Here is a 27,242-nt window from a genome sequence, read left to right on the forward strand (position 1 = left end):
AAACCAATCTCTTAAATTACTATTATTACCTTTCTTAACTACACTTCACAAGTTTTAAGTTAAATTTAAAAAAGGCTACCCAATAACATAACCTACTCACATTCATTCATTATTTCTGTTAAGTCAACACCACAACTCAATACAAGGCCAACTGAACTAAACAGGTAATTGTTCTAATCCTACATAGTATTAGTGTGTTACTCTTAAAGTTTATTGCTCTGAAAGTTAATGCTCTGTTGGGGTAGGATGGAATTTCTATCACAGACAAAAATTGCATATTACTTTCCAAATGCCACTTAAAAAAAAGTGTTCATCACTGTCCAATCGTTTCAACACCAACAGGACAAAGCAACCATAATAATATTTTTAAAAGTCTCCAGAACACCTATGGGCAAGGGGTGCTTGTAAAGCACCAAACCTTAAATCCTGGTCTAGAGAAGAACACTTTATGAACTGCAAATCTCACCAAATCCGTTGCTCAAAAATCCTGTTACTTTAATGACTTTCCTCTACAGATTCTGTCTTCTGAAATACACTTACCTTTAGATACGCAATGTGGTATTCTAAAAGAACTTGGACATTTCCAATGCTTTCTTTAGTACCAACAAATACAAATGGTACCATTCCCTGTAGAAATAAAACATCAAATCTTATTTTCAGGAAAGAAGTCATTATCAAAACACTGCTTTCTGTTTAAATTATTAAGAAAATCTGTTTACATTACAAAAGTGAGCTATACAAGCAAAGATCATAACTGGATTTTGGGCTGCAAAGATGTACCAGAAATAGCTGAGACTGGAGTGAGGGCAGAGGCTTATATGTTAAAGACTATCCAGCCTTCCCAACAACCTATTCTGGCAGTTAGGGTAACTTGTCACACATTGCTTATATTCCCCGCCATGCAACAGAACTGCTTTCACAGTAAGTGTGAAGAAACATCCATACTTCACCAAGTAGCATCCAGTGGTTAATTAAACCAACTTTACATGATGATGCACCTTTACAACATTTTCTCTTATGTTCTCATGTATTTAAAATATGCAAACATTACTAAGACTATCAATCCCAAATTAGTTATGCAGCTAAGGTACAAAGATTAAAAAAAGGTCTTACTTCAGCAGCAAAAAAACCAAAAAATCCTTTCTTCAACTGTTTAATAAAAAGTTTGCTGCAAGATGCCAGTTTGAAAAAAAACTTAAAAATTGCTCTCTTGATAACCACAGAAAAGTTCTAAGACTAGCTTTGTTAAATAATCCACAAGCATCTACCCTAGAAAACCTCAGAGATGCCCCGTTTTCATAACATGGACATCATCACTGTTAGAGGCAGGTCATGAGAAAACTGTGCACAAGCCACGAAGGCTGCGTTTATGAACTGCACAGTGATGAAGAGATGAAACAGTGATCCCATTCTGATGCTGTAAGGAGGCACTTTAACTCATTTGAGTCATGCCCCAGAAATTCACAATTTCTGCATATATTGTCCTACATATTCTTTGTTAAAAGATTCCATGTGACTGGTTTTGAAAATAAGAACCTAATCATAGGAAGAAAGAATAAAGTACTTACATCTTCACGGGGCAGTTTATTTTCATTATCTCCTTCAATTCTCACCCTGACGACTCCAGACTTGTCTACAATCTCCTGAATCACTTTTCCATTTTTTCCAATAACTTTTCCTTCAGAGGGTAAGAATGGTTAATTTTGCACCCACGTGCAAAATACTTTAATGGTTTTTTTTATATTTTAAGTTATGTATAACAATGTAGCAACCACTTGACTCTCCTTTACCATTCACTTTGTAGCAAAGTTTTGTCCTATTTCACAGAGGTACAAAAAAAAAAACAAACAAAAAAAACCCAACCCCACGCTGTGCCAGGAAAAGTAAAAGCTTCGAAGACTAAACTATATATGCATACCATGTAAAGTATTGATGAAGATCACCACTACATACAAGCTTCAAGCAGAACCAGACTAAAAGTAAAATGGCACGGAAGCTTTGCAAATGCCTGCTTTAAATTTATATACCAAAATTATTTGGACTCCCTGGCTCCACAAGTACCCTTACTCAAATTTCCCTCAGATTTTGACTGGCATATACAATAGACAGTTGTTCAGAAACCTCTGAAAAAAAAAAAATCTGAAAATTATTTTTGCCTTCACAGCAAACATGACCACTACCCCTACTAGTATATTACCTTTAAGATATTGATTTTGAGATAATGCACTCAACATAAGCCAAAAGGTTGTTCCTAACTTGTAAGTTTAGATCGCAAAAAAGCGACTCCTTTGCTCCCTTACTCAAATATTTTAGCTCTCCCTTACACTACAGTTGTATGGAAACATTTTTCCATCCCAGCTATAGGTATCTGACCTTTTGTGTTTAAATTATGAGTGGAGGAAGGTAGCACTTCTGAGAAAAGCATGAAACAGCCATAATTGTGTGACAGAAGGCTGCATAAAGAACATGTACAGCAGATATAAACACAGCAAAGTGCAAAAAGCATTAAAAATTGTTTTCTTTCCTCAACAGTTAAAGAGCTCAGCAGGGTTTGTTTGTTTGGTTGGTTTTTGCTATCCGTTTGTCTTAAAAAAAAACTTGCTACAGCCTATCATTCTGTATGCCTACAACTTTCTTCGCACAGTGATCCTGCTACTACTACTAAGATAAATCACACTCACTCTACTGCTAAACATCTTTCTATGGGTAATGGCTAGCCAGTATTTGGGAAAAAATCCTCAGTGCCAAGAAGCTTCAGTAGCTAACACTGGCATTTCAGCAGACAGCACTCTTCTTTCTCAGTACAGAAAGAAATGCACTGAGCATGGTGCAAGATCTTCAACCTGAGTCACTAACAATCACTACTGTTCTTTCAGCTTGAGTGTCCCAGGCTCCCCAAGAAAGCGATCATGGCACCAAGCCTGACAACAGTCAAGAAGCACTTTGGCAATGCACTCAAGGCATACAGTGTAAATTTTGGGTTTGTTCTGTGCAGGGATAGGATTTGGACTCTGTGATCCTTGTGGGTCCCTTCCAACTCAGGTCATTCTGTGATAAAGTGTCTCTAAATGTCTATTTACATGTATGACATCTGCTGTGGAAAGGGTGTCTGCCTTAGTCTTAAACTTGTATGTAATTGTTTTAAAGCAGCATTTTCAGTTAAATGCACTGCTGTGACTACTGCCATGGTTCCTATATGGGCACAGGCACATTAGTTAAAATGCCATCCAAACCTCCCCAAAATATTGCTTTGTAGAACACTAGATTTAGCCAAGTTCCTTGGTTCAACTACGTTTGCTGAATGAGATTAGAGGAAAAAAATTGGGTTCATGTACAAACTAAAAAATTATTTGCCGAATGTTAAAACAAGCTTTAAAATTTAGCAAATAAAATTTGCAGAGATCCTATTAAAAAACACAACAACAAAACACTAAAGCTTTAAGTTACAAACCCTTGGAAGTGTTAATTTTTAGGAGTTTGCATGTGAACTATTTAAATATTCAGTCTGTAATATGCAAGCTCTAAGCCCAAAATGACAGGAGGTTAAAGCACAGCTGCCAATTTCTGCTTTGGATAACTCAAACTGCTGTTGAACAAGGTACAACACTTGCACTCTTAATACTCCCTTCATACTAGCATTGCCTGCAAGCTGGTAACGTAGAGCAGGAAGCTGCCAGACTCAGAAAGCACAAGAAGCAGGTAGGTGGAGAAGGAGACCTGGAAAAAGTACTCTGCAAAGACTAGACTAGGGAAAAATGTGTTTCTCTTGTAGGGGAGCAGAGATTAGCCTCACCTTTAGGCAGCTTATGATACAGAAACTACCATAATATGCATTTTCAGGAGACATGGAAAACACCCATTCTAGGCATGAGATGAGATTCTCTAGGATGAGACTGACAAGTGCTGCTTGTTAAGACAGCAGCCCAACACCACCCAACCATCACCTCTAACAAACTGGAACCCAGGAGCGAGCAATAATGCCAGAATTGTCTTCTGTCATTCTTGCAACTTAACTGCAGCACTTCCACATTTCATTCTGGAATTTCATTTCAGCACTTCTAAGTAATCAATTTAGATACTTTTCTTAGAATCTGAACTTCAATTATTACCATTAAATGAGAGAGTACAAGTCCATAATCAAACCATTTCAAGTGCTAAAATCCCGACAAAGTACTATTTAATAATAATGGATGTAATATCTACATAATTCCCTGATACATACAGTTTTAAAAGATTAATCACTTCCTACTCAGATAGAGAAAGTGAATATTGAACTGGCATCTAAATCTCCTTTGCAAAGTCATGCTGATTAAGCTCCCTTTCCCCAAGTTTTCAAGTTTTAGCAGTATTACATACCAACAAGATTTCTGGGAACTTGAATAAAATCCTCCACAAATTCCAAGTAACTTCTAGCCTTTTTTACGGCATCAGCAGTCTGGAAAGGAATTAAAAAAAAAAATTGGGGGGGTTTTAACATATTACATTCACAAATAAAAATAAAACCTTGTAGCAACAGCTGCTAGCCTTCCAAACATTAGAAACATCACAAGAACAGAGATAAGATTCATGTAGTTTTGACTCAAATGTAAAGGAAACAATTAAGTAAAATGCCCAGAAACAAAACAGTAGCAAAGTAAAGCATCAGTAAAGAATAAACCAACTTTTCCTATGCTATTTGGAGACATTTTAAAATATTATCTGCACCTTATCACAAGTAAACCCCAGACATAATGCATGTTACAGATATATCCTGAAACAGTTTCTGGTAGACATTAATTGGGAAAAAAACAGCTAATTGTATTCCTTTTCTCTGAAATAAAAACACAATTTTCATATCTAGAATCCATTTTTACGCAAAGCAATGTAACAATTACCACAAAGATTCTGTATTGAAAAGAAATAAATCTGTAAGATGTCCTACCAGCATTCATAGAGATTTCCTCTTACAGAAATATGATGTTAAAAAACTTAGGATCCTACATCTCATTTCACCTGATGTTGCAGTGAACGAGTAGTTATATGGCTACAATTAGAGGGACAAGCCACAAAGCTATAGTTTAATCTCTGCATTCCCCTCTAACTGCTTTGGATGTATCTAGTTTTCCTCAACAGAAACTGTGCTACCACTGATATTGTCAGCAATATGAATTTATTTTGCAATGTTTGAAGTTATTTATAATGTACAATACACATTACTATATTTCCCAGAGGAACACGTGGGAAAATGGGGAAGGAGAAAATGAATTTTAGATTAATTTGTCTCTTGACAGTACCTAAAGATTATGTCACCTGATGAAGATAAAGCATTTCCAAGGCTGAAGGGCAATCTCTCCACAAAACTTTACAGACTCACTGTAAGTAGTGATTGGCTTTAGTGTTTTCTGTAAGAAAGGTGTACTGATTTTTCAGAATAGCCTAAATAAAACAGCTGTTACAATTTCGCTCTTCTGTGAGGTTTCTGTTCTCTTACTCAGCAGTCAAGAGAATGGAAAGAAATCAAGAAAATACACCACAGAACCTTTGCTGTAACAGACAGACCCATTTTGCATGCATGTCTTCATATCAAGCACTGCTGCTTGGTATTCACACATAGAATCCTCAGTGAATAAACGCTGCCAAAATTACAGAAGTAGCTACTCCTCTAGGTGTGTGCACTCACAATGCTTGCCCACCACACAACCCGTTGGGATTTTCAGGAACAGGACTTCCTGGCAGAGCAGAGTGGTCTACACAAGACTGGCAGCAGTCAGGCAATGCGGGGATTCCAAAGGGCTACACCACTGCAGGTATCACAGCTACAGATACAGCAGACCAAGCCTTACTAGAACTGGCTATAGGTAGGACATTTTCAATTTTCTCTACAAAAGTTCTTTTACTTCTGTTTCTCTCCAGTCTAATGCCTGATAGGAAGCTAAACCTGAACCACAAGCACCTTCAGACAAACAACTCTCCTGTAACTGTGGGCAAATCACACCAGTGCAACCTGAAATCTATAGTGACTGCTAAAATAGGGTACTGCATTAACGAATCTATCCTAATCGTATTACCTCTACATTGCAAGTAACAACCCAGGCACTCCTCCTTACAGAATGCTGGTTTCTGGCCACAGTTCATTTACAATGTTGTCCAAAACATGTCAATATCATTGGTTAGCAAGGAGAGCTCCTATGCTCTCTTATAGCTTTATTATTACACAACCAAAATTAACTGACAGTTAATTGAGGTTATGCAGATGCTGAATCAAGAAACAAAGCTTCCAAACAAGTGCAGAATTAAGGAAAGAATATCAGCACCTAGTCAGAAATGACAGCTTCTGTGCAGAGTTTCCATTTTACACTGATAACCCAGTCCTTTCACCTGCCATTTTTTAGGCAACATACACTATAGGAGTACCACCAGCTCCTGCATATTTCAATCACGTTAGAGAAGTCCTAGAACAAAAGATTTATATACCTCTACTTCAGCCATATGTTAAAATGACAGCACAAGAAACATGGTCAAATTTGATTTCAAGATAATGAAACAAGCAATAAAGCATGAAAGATTGCTGAACAGGAAGTCGAAGGAAGCAGAGGCTACGCTGCATACTCAAAGCACTGTTGAAGTGATACACACTTCAACACACATCAGCAATTTTTCACCTTCAATGAACTCCACAAATAGGACAATTAATTAAACCCTTCACAAAGTCCTGCCTTAGACGTGTGTTTACCAATTCTTTCCCAAATAGAGATGAAGGAACACTGACTGTTTTCACAGAAGCAGAGCCAGAATGAGAAAATAAACCACTGCCAGTAAACCCTGTTCTCCAGCACACCTATATACCCATCGACACTTTGCCACAAGTGCTCAGGATTTTCATGCAGGTACAACCTGTATGACTGACTCACATGGCAACAGGAGATAGCATATAACAGAATGATTTGGACAATGCACTCTCAGTTCCTTACAGAGAGTAACTCAAAAAAAAATAAATTTCTCTCTCTCTAAAAATCAGTGTGCACATGGACTGAAGACCTTGAAGAACTCCAGTTCCTAGTAACTACCTTTCTGACTTGGAATGACAGTCTACATGTCCATTCTTGCTTTGGTCACCCCTTACAATCAAGACATGTCCAGGTGACCTGAAAAACCTTTAACAGATAGAGTAAATGCCAGTTTTTCCAAACTCGGCAATATACCTTTTGCAGCAGCAGACTTCTACATGGGAGAACCAAACAAGAACTGCATGGCTGGAGATTTCAGGGAAAATGTTTTCTACCACAATCACTAATGCAGATGTAGGGGCTACACACTGGTGGAATGTACTCCTATTACAAACAGTGGATCTGTCTCAGGAGTCTTACACCAGTTTGAGACAAGGTTTCAAAAGCATGTCCAAAGTCCTGATACCTACTTTAGACTTTCCATAATGGACAAAACAACACTACCTCTGGGAATCACTTGAAGACTTATCCCATAGAAATAAAGACAAAGCTGTCCAAAGTCATGGCAGGGAATAATGCTTTTTCCGTTGTAATACAAGTCTTTTTTCAAGAAATAAAAAGGCATAATACTCTCCTACTGTAAATGGAACTGAACGCATTAAAGTTCCAAAGGAAAAATTATTTTACTTGTTTTCACCAAATGGAAACCAAGAATTAATAGTCTCCTTAAAAAACCAGGATAGATAGAACCTTGTTATCCATCTGTCCAAAGGAATGGTTATCATACAGTCATGCATGTTTTAAAAAAAATGGTATAAAAGGCTCAAGTGTTAAGAATTGCTCAAGAATTTAATGTGATTCAATTCTGCCCATAATGCAGCTTTCTAACAAGGCTCTCCCTCTCTGGGGAAGTACAAAATTTCAGAAGTAGGAATGGCCACTCACTGTTCAAGCTCTGAAGTTCACAGTACTGTGGTCTCTGAAACAGGTATTGCAAGCAGCAGTTCAAGCAGAAGTTCAATACCCCTGCTCCTTCCTTTAAAGATTCTGGCCCTGAACAACACTGAACTTTTATCTGTAAGCAAAACATTAGCTACCTGAGACAGTCAGACCATGACTACAATGTCAAGGTCACCAGATCACTACACCCACACATCTCACAGCCTAAAATTGTATGCCCATGAGTTCAGCCATCAAGGTCTGGCTGCTTGCCGACTTCAGCTGAAAAGAGGCAAAAAGAGTAAACCAGTATACATGGACGCTGAAATCCTTGTCACACGGAATATTTAGGTTGCCTGGCTTTTTTAGAAGCAGCTATCATTTCTAGGAAAGGCAAGGCCGGATGTGTCTGTCTGAAGGCATTTTTTTTTAGGAGGCATCTGGTATTTATAATCATTGCTGTGCACTACTGTAAGAGGCTGGTGACAGTCACAACCTTTCCACAAATTTCAGCATCACATCATTCACATAAGAGATCAAAACTGGAATACACTAGACATTGTACTGTGTTTAAACTTGTCTGATTCTTCTTCATGAACTGCAAGATGTCATTTACTGGTAGTACAGGGTTAAAGAAACATGATACCACCGTGATACCCTGGAAATCTTTAAGGGTTCCAAAATAAGGACAGAACTTCAGAGATACTGAAATTTGTCTCTCCCTTCACAATATCAACTTCATCCAACCCCTTGATCACAACCAAGTTCTACTCCCGACATGCGTGGAGTGTAATTCAAGACCACAGGTTTCTGAAACAGCAGACACCCAAGGATTTCTAAAAGTGCTAACACCAGACACTCAGGTGTTAGTAGCACCTGTAGAGCTAGTAACACAGGATAAAAACACTCAAGAAGTGTTCAGGCAGGGCCCTGGTGACAGTAGTGTCTCTTGAACAGATCACTGCTTTGGTCCAAAGACCAGCTAAGTTTCACAGACTTGTGAAATTTAAAGCACATCAGTTAGAGTGACACAAATGGAGTTTACTTGGAGCAAACCAGCATTATTTTGCCAAAGACAGCGTTAATTGCCAAAATAAAAGGGATAGAAGCTGAAGATAAATGCTTCAAAACATTGGGCTAGGTCAGAGCAACACAAACCATACAGCAAAACATATGAACTGAAATGGGGGGGAAGAGAAGAACCAACAAGAACAGCATATACAGTCTGAAGGAAAAAAACAACAGATCTATGGTCAAGTAGGAGAGCAAGTGATACTTCTTTGACCAAGACACACAGTGCAGTTATAGATTTTGTGCATCAGCACGTGGACTAGTTAGAACAGAACACATCTTACGGAGGTCACTGCTGCAATTTGTTTCAAACAGATGTAGTACAAGCTGCCACTGCACAAACACAGACACTCAGATGACTACTTAGTTATTTCCAGTACTTAGTTCTGGGTACAGCTCTTGCCTCTCTAAAAGCACGTATACAGCAAAATGCTCAGATTCATACAAAGTTTCCCCCTTACCTCTCCATAGATTCTGAAAGTACCAGTATCTTCCTCAAGTTCGATGGCAGTAACACCTGGAACCTTTCTGGCTTGTTGTATGTTACTGCCATGTGTTCCTATAGCAAGTCCCATCAAATCTTCTCTGACAACAAATTCCTCATGAAATGCCGCAGCAAGCTGTTTTGTGCACTGCAGAGAAAAAGTAAGACTCATTCACATGCATTCAATGTAACGTACAGTGACATGCCCAGTTTCAAGCAATAAGAATTACAAGCCATGGCTTACTTCTAAGTGTTTTGTAGCTTCTTCATTTCTTGACATAAGCATAAGTTTAGTACGAATGCTGCGCAAATGCATGTCACTCAGTATATTCACTCTCTTCACTGTTGCTTCACTGGCAGACTACAAAAGAGAAGGAACACAAAGTTTCATTTTTTAAGCAAATATACATGTAAAGGATAAATCAGGAACCTATTTAAACTAAAATAAATAATCTACATTTCCAGTACTTCCATGGACATTTTTCTTCCTCCAAACAAAATATGAGAAATTCAGCACTAACTCTGCAAACCAACAATTTTCTGCTTTCACTCACATCATATTCTACACTAAAGATTTTGCTACTGTTGCATAGTAATTCTTTACCCCGATATTCCCCAGCCAAGTATCGTTCTACCATATATATACTTGCCACTCACTGTCTGAATGGCACAGCTAAATAAGCAAGGAAACAATTCTGGAGAGTGAGGTTCAAACAGATAATATTCAGTAAAAACTGTGTAGAGAAACTAACACTTGGAAAAGTCTACATAACAAGATAAAATTTTAACAGAAGAATCTAAGTGAACAACTCCCTAATGGCTATGCTGAACTGCTGCAGTTCTTCATGTGGAAACACAGCTGTGGGTCAAACTGCGGGGTGTAATACAGTAGTGGGGGGAAATCTACTGCTCCAGAGCAGACTAAGCTACAGTTAGCTCTGAGCCACCTGTAGAAATCAGTGCAACAGCACTCGGTTGTGGATGACAAAAATCATAAAAACAACAACACTGAAAGCTGCTCCTAAATTTAGGCTGCATGCAGTGCAGTACTTGTACCCCTCCAAAAGGCCTACCCCTTAAATTAAATTTAAAGACATTTACTTACATTAAATCTCTCACAATTTACACAGCCTGACAAAGTCAAACCATTTTCCACACAAATATACAGCCGACTACATAATTTCCATAAATAATATACTGAAATTTTATGCAATAGTTACATAGAAAGAATTAGTTACCAGTATTACTAGTTGAGCAGTTTCAGCATGATAAAAAATACGACATGCTCCCACAGCTTTCTTGAAATCTTTATGTGCATTTTCATTAGCACATCTAAGGAGACAAAACAATTTGTCATTTCAACAAGCAGCAAAATACAGTATGTAATAACATGAATAGAACCAAGAATGCTTCAGAGTAGTTTGTGGCAAAGACTGTTCAGAAACTGGAAATTTCACATTCTCCTTAACATGGTTCCAGAGCTAACTTCACTACAGACTGCATGTCATCACTATTGTAAGTTCCAGAGGCTCACTGTGACTGTATCACCTGCACAAACCTAAAGCAAGACTGAAGTTCCCACCTCAGAACTCACTTTTTGCACTTTTTGTTCCCACCCCAAAGGTTCAGCCAGGATCCTACTCAGTAGCTTCTAAACCAGCTACTGCAGACATAGCCACTCTTAGGGTTCCTTGTGGGCCTGCAAACTGGCCTCTAAAATATGGGCCGAGTGTTATTTCCCCCTCTCAAATACAGTAAATGCCTTAAAGTGCGCAGAGCTACTCACGCATCTCTCAGATCCTCAGGAACGTCCACTGTGCACTTGAAAAAGGTGTTCTTCTTGACAGTTTTATTTTGATTCACAGGTCGGAGGCGTTCATAAGTGACTATTTCATTGTAAGTGGCATCACAAGCAGCATATTCAATGACATAAAACTATGAAATAATTTTTTTAAAATGGTCACTTCAGTAAGGAACAACAAAGACATAGTAACATTACCAACATCACCAAGGAATTAAAAAGCATTTCCAATTGATTTATCTCATGCCTGTCCCTCTTCAAATACCTATTTCAGACCAGTTCAAGTTCCAATATTCAAATTGTTTACTGAAGCTCTAATTCTAAAAAAATACTGAAGAAGCACAAATAACTCATTCTTCACAGAAATATCTGCACCACAACAGTTAAAAAAAACCAAAACAGAACAAAAAAGCAAGTCCACTGATTCAAAAGCCAAAATAACCATGAACCATCAAAGACTAAAAGAAAAAAAAAAAATCACTCTTTTTTTATAGACTCATAGAATAGTTATGGTTGGAAGGGACCTTAAAGATCATCTAGTTTCAACCCCTCTACCATGGGCAGGGACATGTCCCACTAGATCAGGTTACCCAGGCCCCATCCAACCTGGTTTTGAACACCTCCAGGCATGGGGCATCTACAACTTCCTTGGCAATCTGTTCCAGTGTCTCATCACACTCATGGTGATAAAATTCAACCTTAAATCAAGCTTAAATTTGCCCCTCTCCAGCTTATACCTGTTCCCCCTAGTCCTATCATCACAAGCCTTTATGAATATGTAAATTTTTGATACAGACTATCCCAATTACAAGAAGGCGAGAGAACCAAGAAGATTTAACAGCTACCAATAATCTACTCCCACACTTCTGCCCAACACATGCAAGTAAGAAAAAGCTTGTGTGCCCAGTATCTCCAAAGCCTGGCTTTGTGTTAGTGATACAGCCTTCTCTCCTATCCTTCCTTCCGCCTGCGTGCAGCAGTTCTTTCTCCTCTTCCTCCCTCAAGACTGGTATCTGGTTTAGTCAGACACAATTTACTCAAGTATCAGGAGAAAGTAAATCACTATGATCACGACGTACTTTTCCACCAGCTATTTTCCAATTTCAAATTTTAAGTCCAGCTTATGTATCATCTGTCTACTGGCAGTTTTTAAACAGTATCAGAAATTTTTCTTTCTGATCCCTGCTTCCTTTGGTTTTAGGAATCCAATACAGCAGAAGCATCAAAACACAGGACCTTTGCCAATGTGAAAATAAATTATCTTCTTGTCATTTCACAAAAAAAAGCTTTAGTGAGATTGCAGACACTGCCATAGGTCTATACACTAGAGTGTCTGAACCTACAAGTTACTTTGCAGGAGCAATTCTTAACAGTCAGCAGTAAAATACAATCTTGACACATGTAAAAATAAATGAACCAATGTCTTTCTACTACACTTGACAGAAATACATACGTAAAAAAAGAACCCACAGCAACACATATCAATAGCTAAAGTATCTTTAATTTATGGAGTTTAAACACTGACTTTAAACACAGACAAAGCGTACTGCTTAACCTGATTTTTATCATCAAGTCCACACAGTAGGTTTGTCAAGTCCTGTTCTTGGGCACACACAGTCCTCCAAGCATTAAACTACTAATAATCGAAGTGACTTGCTCAGCTATTAAGACACAACCCTCGGTTTTGTAATGCAGCATGGAATTGTCTCTTATAATTCTGTTTTGTCATGTTTTTGTACTGGTAGTACTTTATTTATGATACTCCATCACAAATACCTTTCACATATTCGGTATTTAACATAACAGCAGGTTATAAAGTAATTTACCTCCCCTTTCATCATTCGAACTTTTGCCAGCCACCAGCCACAAGGTTCTTGGTCATTCGCTCTCGAATAAACCTGAAAGAGAAAGCAGGAAGAATCACTGAAAGCACACAGACATAATTCACTTGCTTTCACATGTAACCAAGAAATAACAACCCAACTTTTCTAATTTTCATTAAACTGCAACACTAATCCAGATAGAAATAATTTCTGTACAAATTATCCAGGCATATACTTCTTGCACAGATTTTTATTATTTTGTACAAGGACTATGAACAGCTTTTCATTGCTGACATTCCTAAATTAAGATAAAGCCCTGGCTCAACACTTATTCAGGGGCAACTCCTCCCTAAATTAAAACTGTCTTCACATTGAAAGTTTACACACAGAAGTAACTCCACTGCTAAGATTTTTTTTTTTTTTTTTTTTTTTGGGCCTTGGCTTATTTGCTATACCTAGCAGTACTGAAATGAATTAAGTCATCATATGACTACATATTCTGTACTTAACGAGCACTACTAAGTTAATGTAAGATCAGATACAGAACAGAAGACTTCTAAAACTTTCATTTTACGCATCTTCTGTATATTTCATTTACTCCTCATGCAATTCTGACAAGCCAGTCATTTACATGCAGACTACAAAAAAGTCTGCAATAGCAAGGATGTAGAAAATAATCCTTTACATTTAAACCTCTAACAAAGGCAACAAATAGCATGTATTTCAAGGAAGATAACAGGAAAACCCACTATTTAGACTAATCTTAGATTACTAGCCCGAAGCTGTAACAGCATGCTACACAAACTCATTACTTGTCCTTAAAATCTAAGTAAAGCGAAAAGCAGAAGTTAAACTAATCACTAAATTAAAGGTACTACAATGAGTTGGGAATAGGACACGCACCATTCAATTTCTCAGTTAATACATCATTTCTAATTTACACTGTTTCTCTGTAAAACCGTGTAATTCACAGAATTTCCTACCAGATTGTACTAGGTATTTCATCTGGGTTAGAACTCTTGTTAATGGAAGAGCTGTATGATAACCTTCACACAAAAACATTTCCAACAGTTACACTCCAGATAAAAAATGAAAATGATCTAATTTTGTTTCTGATTCTGCAATATTCTCAGTAACTTTCAGATTCTGAGAAAGTTCCACTGCTAATTCTGAAAAAAACCTGAATGTCACAGTTTCACTGAAAGCCTCATAAATCCACTACTAGAGACATCCTCCATTTTACATCTTCACTTTGCTAATGTATTTAGCATCATCATTACCACCTCCAATGGACAATCCATCATGTATCAGGTCAGTTCATTAGGATAAACTCACCTCCACTTCATCTCCTTCACCAATTTCTTTCTTAATATCAGGGGGTGGTGGTAATCTGACTTCATTAAAGGGTACCTGGCGCTCAGGTTGCCAACTGAAAGTTGAAGAGACATCGCACATTATTTCTAGAACTTTCCTGTTGTTCTTGTAGTTTTATTTTCAGAACACCGAGTTTCATCAAAATTCACTCTTTCCATATAATCAAGTCTATTTCTCCATTGCTAAAAAGCAAACCTTATAAGCAAAGGAACAAAATAACCCTGTCAAGATAAAAATACCTAGGAAGATATTTAATGACAGAAGTTCTAAATGAACTTAGAAATTTAATTCCACTGTGTTCACTAAATGGCTATCATAAAATCCCAGTTAGATGATGTACTTGTATTTCTGCTGCTCCAAGTCATAAAGCTGTTATACAGATATAAGCTTATCTTTGCAGTCCACCATGGGGTTCATCCATTTCTTCACCTCATACTTAACATTTCAATGACTTACCATTTATGTTTTAAGTGTTCCAGGAAAATCTGACTCTGATCGTTAACACAACTTTACATTTCTACCTACAAAGTTGTTAACATTCCCCAATAAGCATCTGGCAGACAGATTCAGTTGATAATATACCCTTACATCTGCTTATCAATACCAGTTATTACTAGGCATATAAAACTAGAACTTTACCTTCTTGTACAGAAAGGCTACTCATTTTACCATAGCTGACTCTACAAAACATTTTACTCTGTGCATTTTACAAAGACTACTGGAACAATTCACAGCCTCTGTGTCCTCCTGACATTCCTCTCTTTTCTACTCTGTGAATGACACAGAACACCATCAGCTGCTCCTCCCTCTCTTAGTCAGAAACACAGTCAAATACTCTACAGAGGTTGAAATAAAAGCAAGGGGGGAAAAATTCATTAATCTACAATATCTGAGAGACTTGACAGGATGTCTGTTCAAAGCACCCCAATGCCCATCATTTCTGCCCATTTTAAAGTTCACATTAGATACAGACAGGATCCAGAACCAATCTGTAACACTAACCATTACGGCAAGTTATTTGCTTTGCTAACTTCTAATTGCAATTAGCCAGAATGGTTCAAGGTAGTACAAGAAGCCTCAGCCCTCGAAGGGCTTTTCTGCAACTCTCTACAAGATGGATACATTTATATATTTTGCAAAAGACAGCTCAGGTTCAAGGGCCTCACTTAATAGTGCCTAGAGCAAAATTATATGGATATCTTGTATCATTACTACACACTTTTTTTCTTCTAATAATAGGAGAGCTTTGAAAACAAAAAACCACATGATGATCATGGATAGATTTTGTTGAAGTCAGAAGGTATTTTGGCCACAAAACGTTATTTAAATATCATTCTATTTCTGAGACATGGTAGAGGGGTTGGCAAAAATCACTTGCAATTCAGTTGCCCTTGTCACAACCATAATGGTCACTAAACTCAGGGTTTGGGTTTTTCCTTCCCTGCCCTGCCTTTGTGAAGCTATTACTCTCAAAGATGCAAAGGCAAATAGCAAGACTTGAGGGCAAAAGACATTCCCTAAATTATAGGGTATACAAAAATCCAGTTTAGAAACAGCATGAGCATAATAATCATAACTGAGCAACAAGCTCAAAAACACTGTAAACTCAAATGAGCTGCTTAAAGTTCTCCTGAGATTTTCAATTGTGCCTTGCAGTTAAAGAATCTAGCAAACGGAAGTTTAGAGAAAGTTGTAACTGCCCATAACGAGATGGTATGATTGAAGAGACCTCGTACCTCCAATAAAATCCGCTTGAAGTTGCAGTAGGCTAATTTTGTTCCCATCTCTAATCATCTAAAGCAACTCCATTGTCTAGAATCGGATAAGCCAACAATCTGGTACCTTATCAGATGCAAGATGCTTTGGTATTTTTTTATAAAGCAGTGGAGGAAGTGCACAGAAGGCTCTGTTTTCAGAATAAGACAAAGTTTTGATGGAAACAAGTGCAAAATTGGTGCATTTCACTGCTGAAATGAAAAAAGATGCTTTAAGAAATGACTTATGACTAGCTACAAATTACCTGCTGAGAGGATCAGACAGAACTGACACCTGAAAGTCAGAAGGATTACCCCAAATATCAGGCACAAATTAAAAAAAAAAAAGGGGGAAGTGCTTCTAACAGTAGAGAAGTCTGCTGCTTCTACCTCCAATGGGCCTATATGAAATTGCACTTCAAGATCCAATTCTCTATCTTATACAGTAATAAAGGTTTCCAGTTCCTGAAGCTTCCGTTCTCCGCCTCTTTACCTCCAAAAACTGGCTCTTCAAGGAATCAGGGATTTCTGCTCAGAGATTTATTGCTATGGCCACAAAATCATCATTAGCAGTCTGTGCTAGTAAACCAAATTCGCGAACTTCAGCTGTAAAGACTGGTTAACAACAGCAGAAAATGCAAACTGACCATTTAGACCGCTTTTAGCAGAGTACATGTGTTTACTTCATTAATGCTGACTGCTATCACAACAGAAAGATGCATTTGGGGCAGGACACTTGCCAGCTTTGGTTCTACTAAAGCCCTTAAGAATTTAGCTGAGCAAAAAGGCTAATAATTTATCAGCTTTACATCACAGAAAAAATTGACTAGAACTGCCTACACACTTCCAGATAAGACCTATTTTTGAACAAAATGTTTGACATATGTTGTAGACCACCCTTTCTGGAACACGGCTGCTGCCGCCAGACTTTCTGTAAAACACATGGACACCACACACTACAAGTGCATTTGCCAACAATCAGACCCCTGCTGTGAACCACGAGCATTTCATTTAGCTTATGTGGTCTCTGATGTATAACTACATGCTTTGAAGGCAAAGAGCCTCCTACGTTAAAGAAAAGTAATATGGATGTAGATGGATCACTTCTCCTCAGACCATGGACAGGATGAAGGACCAAATTTAGGATTACATATTTAGGATTATAAAATACTGTCTATAAACACACTCGCATGCCTTCTAGTACTACTTTTATTACCCAGCAATCTTTCTTGAAGAAAGGCTCAAAGGCTAATCTACAGGTTGGTGTGGTGGGGTTTAGTAACAATCTTCATATTGAAAGCTGGCATATTTTTAGGATATCCACCTAGCAACTGTAAGGGAAACAGAAAAGAGGATGTAGCTCCCAGAATACCTTAAGTCAGCCCTGCAATCTCCCAGGTAATCCATGGCATTATCAGTCTGAACGCTGAACAACAGGTATCCATCTGCACTTTACCATCCCATAGATTACCTTTGACTTGCTACTACGTAGCATTCCTGTGCTTATGTATTAAATTAGAAGGGCCTCACAGATGATTCTTTCTCCAGATCTGCTTATATATTTGCACTCTCTTCTACTGCAAAACATTCGGTCTTTGGACTGTATACACAGGTATATTTATTTATTTAATAGTTAAAAAGAAAAAAAAATTACCATCAGGATACTTCTACCTACTTCTCTGTCTGAGAAAACTGGTCAGCATTCCTCGGATTATATATAGAGAGAATAATTGATTTAATAGAAGTACTTCGGTATTTTCCAACTTTTTCTGCTTTTTACTATAGAGAACCAGGCCCCTGCACCTACTTATTATTGCAATTAAATTTCCTGTAATATCTGCAGGCATCACTAAAGATATCAAAAATGTAAAGGACTGTGTAAATGATAAGCTGAATTCTGATACAGTGATTCAATAAAGTAGCTGAATAGAACAGTGAGCCTGTACTTCTAGAACTACACCTTGAATGAAATACTCCTCTGTGAAAACACACAAACAAAAAGCAATGCCAAAACCACAAAAACCAAAATGACAACTTAATACTCAAAGGATTATTTTTTAATAAACTACTTACTTGTTTTCAAATACGACTGTGAGTGAGTCCTCATGAACATCTTTGATAAATCCCTAAAACAAAAACATTTTTGTTATAAGAATGTAAGGGAAGCCAAAAGAAGGCCATGATTTCAATACATCCTGAAATAAAGCCAAACAGCAGACCACCGCTAGTACTACGGTTCCAATTTAGGAAACTTCCAAGACACGATCCCGCTGTTCACATGAGGTGGCTGATATTCTTAGCTGGCTATTCTAAGAAATACAGTGCACAAGGTTTGTTTTAAATGGCGGCTCAAATCGAACCAGCATATTTACAATTGAACACTTCCTATCAAGATTCATTATTTTATCTACAGGTGCACACAGCTGTTTTACAGGAGAAAAAAAATGAGAGGCCCTGGTTCAAGCAATTAGTATGATTAACAACACAACTCAAATAGCTGTGCATAGCACTATCTGCTTTATAGGCGGCGTTCTCAACATGAAATTGAATCCCAAACAACTGTCCTATGGAACAGTATGATAGAAAGTCTGGATAAAATTTGGTGACACAGGATGCCATAGAGCTAGTTATGGTATCATCTTTCAAGTACCAAATTGGGGACAGTATGAGGTATCTATAGGACCTCACAGGAATACAAAGAAAGAGTACAAGATTTCACTTTTTTTGTGTCACATTATTATGATCTCAGAAAAACCGAGGGGAAATCCCCCTTCCTTTTCTTACTTTTGAAAAATAACAGGCTTCTTTGGGGCTACTGATTATGTCAAAAACCTAAAGACTAAGAATAACCTGACAGATGCAATTGTACTCAAGTATTTATGCAGAAATTACGTTTCTACATCTCTTGGTTAAGAAAGGTGGGCAAGTTGCAAAAAAAGCAGGTGAACAGACAAGTAAAACCTTTCAACCTACTCCTACTTTTGATATAGCCTGGTATTTACCCAAGCTCAGAACATCAAGGAGGAACCTGTAGTTTTAAAGGAGCAAGAGAGTTGTGCAGCTATGTTAAGAGAAGTTCCAGGAAATCTGCTGAATGGATTATATCCACTTAAGAAACTGCCAGCTGAGGAGGATGAAGATTGTATCAACCGTGCAAGGAACAACTAGCCCACAGGGGTATCGTGTGTCAGCTCAAGGAAAGATAAATTTTGATACAGGAGATTCCCTTAATGTAATGACGGACAGAAAGGGAGCTCGCACAGACAGCAGTTGCAAAGGGCCTATATAAACAAATCGGCCTTTACCTTAACTCATATTTGGACAATGATGCAAAAGCATTTGCTCAAAACCTGCCCTTCTGCTCCCTGAGCTTCACTCAGAACCATCTGCCAGCAACACAGAAGACTGATTCCAGCAGAAAGCATACTGGTAACCCTGAATAAGCAGGTCACCAGCAATCACAGAAATCTCTTCATTGAGCTACCTACTGTGTCCCTAATAAAATAAACCCTTTCAAAGGTTGTCCCACCACTGGAAACCTCTTTCTTTGAAAGGTAAGCAACTGAAACAGTTGGCAATAAAATACACCTGTAATCAGGGACTTTCAGTTTCAAGAAATTTTGTGGACAGGAATACTTAAGTTAGGTCTGTTCAAAGATGCAAAAAGCATACGAATTTCTACTGTCTGAACTAAGTGTTAGATAACAGGCAAGGCAGAACTTCTATGGAATTTATGCCACCGATGTCCCCTTTAAATACAACCCGACATGGGGATGAATTAACATGGCATAAAATGCAGGAGATAAAGAGCTGTTCAACAAACTCATTCAAACTCCATCCAGGGACAAAATGCCCAAGTCAGTGCTGCGCATGGAGTTTACGCAGTCCAACATTCTGCAAAACGACAGCTTATCAACAGGAAGGTATTTAACTCCCTATAATGGGTAGCCATTTATCTGCATTACAAGAGTCTGTGATTCAGTATTAGTCTTTGCCTCATTATGCAACTTTATTTCATAGCTGAACCTTACCTCTATTTTCACAGTACTTAACATGAGGGGGGAAAAAAAAAATCTATATTTAATTTCTAAGGTAAGCCTATAGTAGCTAACAATTTATTCTACAGACCTGAATTACCTTTCCTTTGTGAAAAAAAACAGAACTTCATAAGACAGTTTTGTAATCAGGCACCATAAAACACCTGAAAAATATTCATAACAATGCTCTGCATAGCTTAGAAAATTCTGAATCCACTGACTAGCTGCAAATTGAATTACTAAGACAAAAGAAATGGGAAAAACGTATCCGAACTGCACAGAATTTCCAGGATTTCAGACAATCAGACCATAACTAGGTAAAGCCTAGCTTTCTGCGTAACGGCACACCAAGGTTTAATATTCACAACTGATGTTCAAGCCAATGTCTGGCTGACGAATGGGAAAGCTGAAGTGGAACAATAATGCAGAGATATGACTAGCAGCAGACTAACAGCTGACACTGCACTACCCTCAGCTGCATAAACAGGAACACTGAACACTTTCCAATAAAATTCAAAGTACGAATTCCAGCAAAGAGTCTGAATGTTTTACACCACCACGTGGGTTTCAGGGAACTTCTTTACACAGGAAGTCTTTTAGTTCCAAGTGTGTGCACTGCTCTTCCCATATGAGAATATAACGCAGACTCATGGCTGGCAGACATGCATGCAGTAACTCGCTTGAAGTTATTTGAGCAGCATTTTCAGTTTGCATTCTCAAACTCTTTCACTCCTTCCCTGGAGGTGTTCAAAAAACATCTAGACGTGGCATTTCATGACATGGTTTAGTAGTCATGGTGGTGATGGGCTGATGGTTGGACTTTATGATCTTAGAGGTCTTTTCCAATCTCAGTGACTTTATGAAACACCGCAAAATCAAATACAGTGTTTGTTGGGTATGCACTTCAAGTCACAAACATATGTAAAGCACTGAATAAAATGACATAATTATTTAAGTAAATATATTGTTGTGAGGCCTGACAAGAGTCTGATCTAATTGTACAAAAAAAGAGTGAAGGAGCAACACGGAAGAAGTAAAAAATTCCAAGTATAATTCCTTATACTATTATCAATTTTTCTACAGCTGTGGGGAAGAAATCCCACTTACAGGAAGCACAGCAGTCTAGACAGGCATAATAGATTGTATGGTCCATTTATAATGCAACTAGAAATAATCAAAATTCAATTTAGGTTTTAAATACAGTTTCATAAGAAATCATTCCATTATTGCCAAGAAATATGCCAAAAGCATCACTGCATTTGTTAAAACTAAAAATTCCTGCATACTACTATCCTGCCTACAACCCTGACCTTCACTATAAGCATTAACAGCTGTCACAACTCCAAGATAAGAACAGAAATAGATTTCACACGTGTCAAGCTGAGATTTAGTTTAATTTTTAAAGAAGTATTCCAAAAGTCTAGAGATTTCTCTTTTTAAAAAAAGGTTTTTACAAAAAAAACCTCTGACAATAGACATTTTGCAATTCTAAGATTTTTTTTTTACATTAAAAATTATATAAAATCCTATAAACTCACAAAGATTTCTTCAGAAAGGTTGTGATGACCAAAAAATAGAAAAGTAAATATCCTGGTTTTCAACTAGGAAGCTGGAAAGAGTTCTTGATCAGTGAGGTAGCCCATATAAATAGATTCGTACGCTAAGCTTGCACTAGCTGTTTCTATACTGTATGAAAACCATTTCCTACTACATAAAGATGCCTCCCAACTTTTGCTTAAATGAACAAGGTACTCCACTACTGAAATTTAATATAGCCATGATGCCCACGATAGGTAATGTCAATACCTAAGTTTGAAATGTTCTACGTTCCTTACACACCATTCCATGTATCCTCATTCCAAACAGTGGTGATGAGGCAGAGCTAAAAGACCACCAAACACATCAATAAAGATACTGGCATCAAAACCACACAGTGATGAACTGTATTATCAGCAAGTAAGCTTACAGATACCATGTGTGTGTTTTACACCACACACACAACTGTGGAGTACAGGAACGGAAGCAACACTGACGTGACTTCATCTTGCCAGGCCTCTGATTTGGACTGTGCAGATATTAGTGTCAGTCACACAACTCAGGCTGTGAGCTATGTCTCTTGAAGTCCATGTATGACTTGCTTGCTGCAGCCCAGCTCCTGAGGGAGACAGGAGCCTGTACTGTACTACAGTCTATTAATGTTACGCAGGCTCCTCAGGCACTGTGGTACAGACCTGTCTCTGCCACTCACTTGGTGGAAGCCACGCTCCCAACACTATCACCAGTAAAACGAGGGGTAGCATTGCGAGGACAGTTGCCTAGTTTGGAGATCACAGATGCAGCAAATCTAACACAGGGCCATACAATGTTAAGTATGAACAAAAGAACAGGGAACTATGAACAGATGATTTGCCACTAATATCACTGCAGTTGAGATTTCTTCATCTCGTAACACACACACACATGCTTTCCCTTTTACCTGGGTTTTGCTCATGGATTTAGGATTAGGATCTGCTGATAACATAAACGGATCAAGACTTACAGAAATGCCCTTACTGTGAACTTTACGTCTCTGTATATATACACACACCTTCCAGTTCCAGGCAAAGTCGTAAGAGCCACATAACAGGCAGATGCAACGCAAGTTCCCTCTTCATCCCACTTTCTTACGTTTACCTGGCCTCCAAGTAGAATAGACCAATCTAGAAATGAGGTGCTGTTAGTTCAGCTGCAAACATTCTTGCCAGGGATAGCAACTGTGTTGGCTTTTGAGTCACACATACCTGCACACTAAAAACTATACTAAGATCCCACTGCCCATTGCTGAGCAAATTTCAAACAGTAAATGTTTTGACATCTGGTACCACCGACTGTTTCTGAATATGTCACATAAAGGTCAAGAGGCTGAAATCAGATTACTAACCCTTTCACTCTTTTCAGAAGCAAGAACTGTTAGTAATTTTAACTAATATTCATACACAAATGTTTCAGGTAACAAATACATGAAATAATTATTACTAAGAGATGTATCCTAATGCTGACACCCCTCTCCAATAATAATAATAATAAAAAAAGTCAAAGCAATCAGAGAACTTGTTAATAACCACATCATTGGACAAAAAAGACTAAATTTCATAAAGTATTATTTTCATTAGAAACTATTAGCTGCACCTCCTTATACAAGAAACTCCTAAAAGAAAGCAGATCTAGGCTGCTGCAAAAGACAAACATTACAAGCAGGCACCAGGCAAGAAGGAGATCCTGCACTATATCAATTTTAGCAACCCCTTTCAAATCTATGGCATTACCATTCATTATCATAATTGTTATATATAAATTCAAGAATCTTTGTGACAGTTATGCAAGAACTTCAGCACTGAATCCCCTGTTTTAGGCTTACTGGTGAAAGTCTAAATGACTTGCATTACTGCTTTCTTCAGAGCACATTCCCAAAGGGCAAAACTTCTGAAAGATACCATCCACTGATTATGTACATGAACGATCAATAATCACTGCCTGTGGCATCTGCCTTCTGTCAGTCTAAAAGGGTCAAGCAAATGGCTTCTCAACAGCAATAATGACTACAGATACTCCCCGCACCAGTCTACCCAAGTTTCGAGAGGTCGGTAACAACTTGAAAATGCCTGAAATTCCCCACCCATTAGAGTCAGATACAAGAAATAAGTGCTAAACACTGTAAGGCAGTTGAGAACTTCAAAGGAAAAAAAAAAAGTCATTCCAGTTACCATGTTTCCTGGTGTAGTAACTGGCTACAAACAGCTCTGTAAGCTATACTCTTAATGACAGTTTCCTTTTTTAATAGCTGACAAGCTAAACACCATTCAAACTCACAGTTGTTTTCAAAGCCACTAATTAAAAATCAAAAACCTATTATATTTTTTTAATTGATATATAAACTTCTCATACAGAATTGCTCATCACACTTTAACATTATATGTGCAGAAAAACGCTTTGTACTTCCCTCCCATCATCTTTTCCTTTAGCAATATTTTGGCTTGTCTCTACCTCTAGGCCTACGCCAGCTCCTGCTACCAGCGGTTTGGTTAGTCCTGTTATCAGGCCAACTGCACCACTTCAAAGAGGAACAGAGGAAGCACTCTAGAATCTGCAAATTAAAGGTTGAGTTTCATTCTAATTCACATTTTCATCTATTTAATGCTCTTGCACAATCTGAACAGCTACTACTCTAGCACAAAAAGATTGTGAGGGCACACAATGTACCCATCAGTTTTTCAGCACGTGGAAGGCCCTACAATGAAAAACGCAATGGCGCTTTCACAGTTACTCAGATGCCACTGAAGGACTCGGGTTAAGGAAGTTATCTGGTGTTCAATTTATGTACCTTGGTCTCATTTTATTGTAAGGCTCAACCTACTTCATGTAAGCTGACATCTGAACTCATGAATAAGGTGCAGAACCAGGGCTCTAATTTGCATACAAGTGAGCACACGCAGGCCGAGGGAGATACTGGATAAAAAAGAAGCTTTTGTCTCATTCTTGCCAAGAGCCGCACAGACACCCTTCACAAATGGCAAGGCCACAGGTAATGGGCACTTATTGAAACCACAAAAGGTTCTGTACAGACATCAGGAAATGCTTTTTTACTGTGAGGGTGACTGAGCATGGACACAGGTTGCTAGCTGCCCAGGAAGGTTGGGGAGTCTCCATTGTCAGAGATACTGAAACGCCGCGGACACCAGATACCAGACGTGGTCTTGGGCAACTGGCTCTAGGTGCTTAAACAGGGGCATGGACCAGATTACCTCCCAGTCTCTGCCTACCTCAACCATCAGTGATTCTCTGAATTACTTAGTGGTCTTAATGACACAGAGAAACATCATTCTGAAGTCACTGCTGTCATGCCAAGAGGCTGGGAACATAGAACTTTCTCTCTACAACCCACTTAGAGCCCAAAGAAATTCAGATATTTTTGGCATTCCACATAAAAAAAGAAATGTCTACTCTAACAGGCCAAAGGTAAAAACTAACCTGCAATCTAGCACACACCTAGAAAGTAGAACCGTTGTGCTCTCAGGAAGTTCTCACCACACCTCTAATATATGCAAACCCTTAACTAGCAGGGTTCACCAACCCTGTCCGTTCTTCTCCAACAAAAAACTCACTATTTTTCAGAAGATCATGACCACTTTGAGCCCCATCAGTGCCATCTGTTCTTTAAAGATAATGAGTGCTCAATATTATGATACATGCAAAGTCGTCTTGTGCTGCAGGGAGTGGCTAAACACTGGCTCTGCTCTATACTGGTATAGAACCTGGGACAAAATACAAAATAAATAATGTCCTGTTCTCCAGATTATATTACTTATTTAAAACAGAAGGGAAAAAAGGCATATATTAGTTTGGAGATTTATAAACAAAAGATAAATTATATCTTAACAATTTTTGTACAGGACAGAGCATAAAAAAATTATAGTGGGTGTCTACCACATCTACAGTTACTGTCCATTGATGTACCCACATGAAAAAATTGACTTGTCATGTATTTTAATATAAAACAATTTTCCTTATTAATTTATTGCAACCAGTGTATACATATAAACACACATAAAAAGAAATTCCTGTTGGAATTGAATTTTACTAAAAAGAACAATTATCAGGGAACAAAAGAACCTATAAAGAATATCATTTGCCATCTTCACTGAAAACCCCACTGTAACGGTCCAAGAGATTTAATCACTGCATCTGTTCTACCACAGCCAAGTTGCAGACTATATTAACAACTCATTAAAAAAAATCCTGTCATGTAATTGTTTATGTAATTATTTTGGGTTTTGTCTCTGTTGGCACAGCAGTATCCTTCTCATCTCATATACCATGAACCTGAATTCAGACTGTTCTGTGGAAAACCTCAGATTTCATTGCATCTTGCAAATTCTGCTTTTCTCTTCAGAAATTTTTGCCACCTCCTATATAGTGCATGGGGCTTAGACAAGATTAGCTTGTTCTCATTATCTTACAGATGTTATCGGTGTCCAAAATAGGATGTCTTCTAAATAAGACCGACACACCTCCTCTCTTTCGCTTCAGAAACTTTAAACGGAAAGTTACTAGTAGTGTCACTTAGCTCCAAGACACATGCATAACCTCTGCCTACCTCAACATTCAGAATCACAAAATGGAGTCACTGACACACACATTTCACTGCATTTAGCTCACAAGCAAAATCTTTTCAAATTGTGTGTTCGGTTTATTCAACTTGGAGGTTTTGCAGTTTTTCTGTGGGTTTTCTGACCCCTGCACATTAACAGTAGATTATTCCAAGTTGAAGCTTTGGTCGCTATGGATCCAATCCCTCTAGTCTGACTTCATGCAACATGAAGATGCCACCACAGGACTTAACCCACATTCCCACTGATCTGAAAGCCACTAATGCCATTTTTAAGTAAAATTTCTGCTTTTGTTTGCCACTGTTCACAGGGCTAAAACACAGGATGGTGGTAATCCAATCCTGATAATTCTCACTGATTTAGGACATTAAACACCATTGCCGATTTTACATCAGGCTTATTGCAATAAATTCTGAATATATAGATTCCTTCAGCCCAAGAATTCAGTACACTGCCTAATACACCCATTAATCTTACATTCCTCTTAAGCGGAAGAAACTAAATCAAGGTTTATAAAGTTGTTCAGGATCACAAGGTAGAATATGGAAAGCTAATAAGAATGTCTCCATATCCTGGGCTTCCTAATGGGCTGGGGAAGTGAGAAAAACCTCAACAATTCTATTTAAGAATATTGTGTTCTAAATGCAATTGTTTCTGATGTGGGCTTCTGTGGGTTATCTCAAGTCCAAGTAAAAACGTATCTGATTTATCATCTGCTGTATAAAATTTATTGTCTGATGGCTTTGGTAAAAATTTAAGAGGCTTACCTAGCAAGAGGATATAGCTTACCCCACTACATTCTTTCCTCATAAGAGTATCTCCTATTTGCCTCTTTTAATAGACACCCAGTTAAAAGCACTTGCTCCTGAAGTCAGCTGGTTACAATC

General features: G+C 38.0%; 1 protein-coding gene across 2 annotated transcripts in view; it reads right to left on the reverse strand.

Annotated features, from left to right (window-relative positions):
• FXR1 (FMR1 autosomal homolog 1) overlaps nt 1-27,242 on the reverse strand; it is a 36,297-nt gene that overhangs the window by 8,258 nt on the left and 797 nt on the right. For both annotated transcript variants that reach the window (XM_069864790.1, XM_069864791.1), the window contains exons 2-11: nt 18,246-18,298; nt 14,380-14,473; nt 13,048-13,119; nt 11,207-11,355; nt 10,659-10,752; nt 9,665-9,781; nt 9,398-9,568; nt 4,357-4,435; nt 1,569-1,678; nt 541-627 (exon numbers count right to left, since the gene is read on the reverse strand). In XM_069864790.1, coding sequence (XP_069720891.1) covers nt 541-627; nt 1,569-1,678; nt 4,357-4,435; nt 9,398-9,568; nt 9,665-9,781; nt 10,659-10,752; nt 11,207-11,355; nt 13,048-13,119; nt 14,380-14,473; nt 18,246-18,298 — 1,026 coding nt within the window. The remainder of the gene's footprint in view (nt 1-540; nt 628-1,568; nt 1,679-4,356; nt 4,436-9,397; nt 9,569-9,664; nt 9,782-10,658; nt 10,753-11,206; nt 11,356-13,047; nt 13,120-14,379; nt 14,474-18,245; nt 18,299-27,242) is intronic.

Source organism: Phaenicophaeus curvirostris, chromosome 10, assembly GCF_032191515.1.
Source record: "Phaenicophaeus curvirostris isolate KB17595 chromosome 10, BPBGC_Pcur_1.0, whole genome shotgun sequence".
Classification (NCBI taxonomy): domain Eukaryota; kingdom Metazoa; phylum Chordata; class Aves; order Cuculiformes; family Cuculidae; genus Phaenicophaeus; species Phaenicophaeus curvirostris.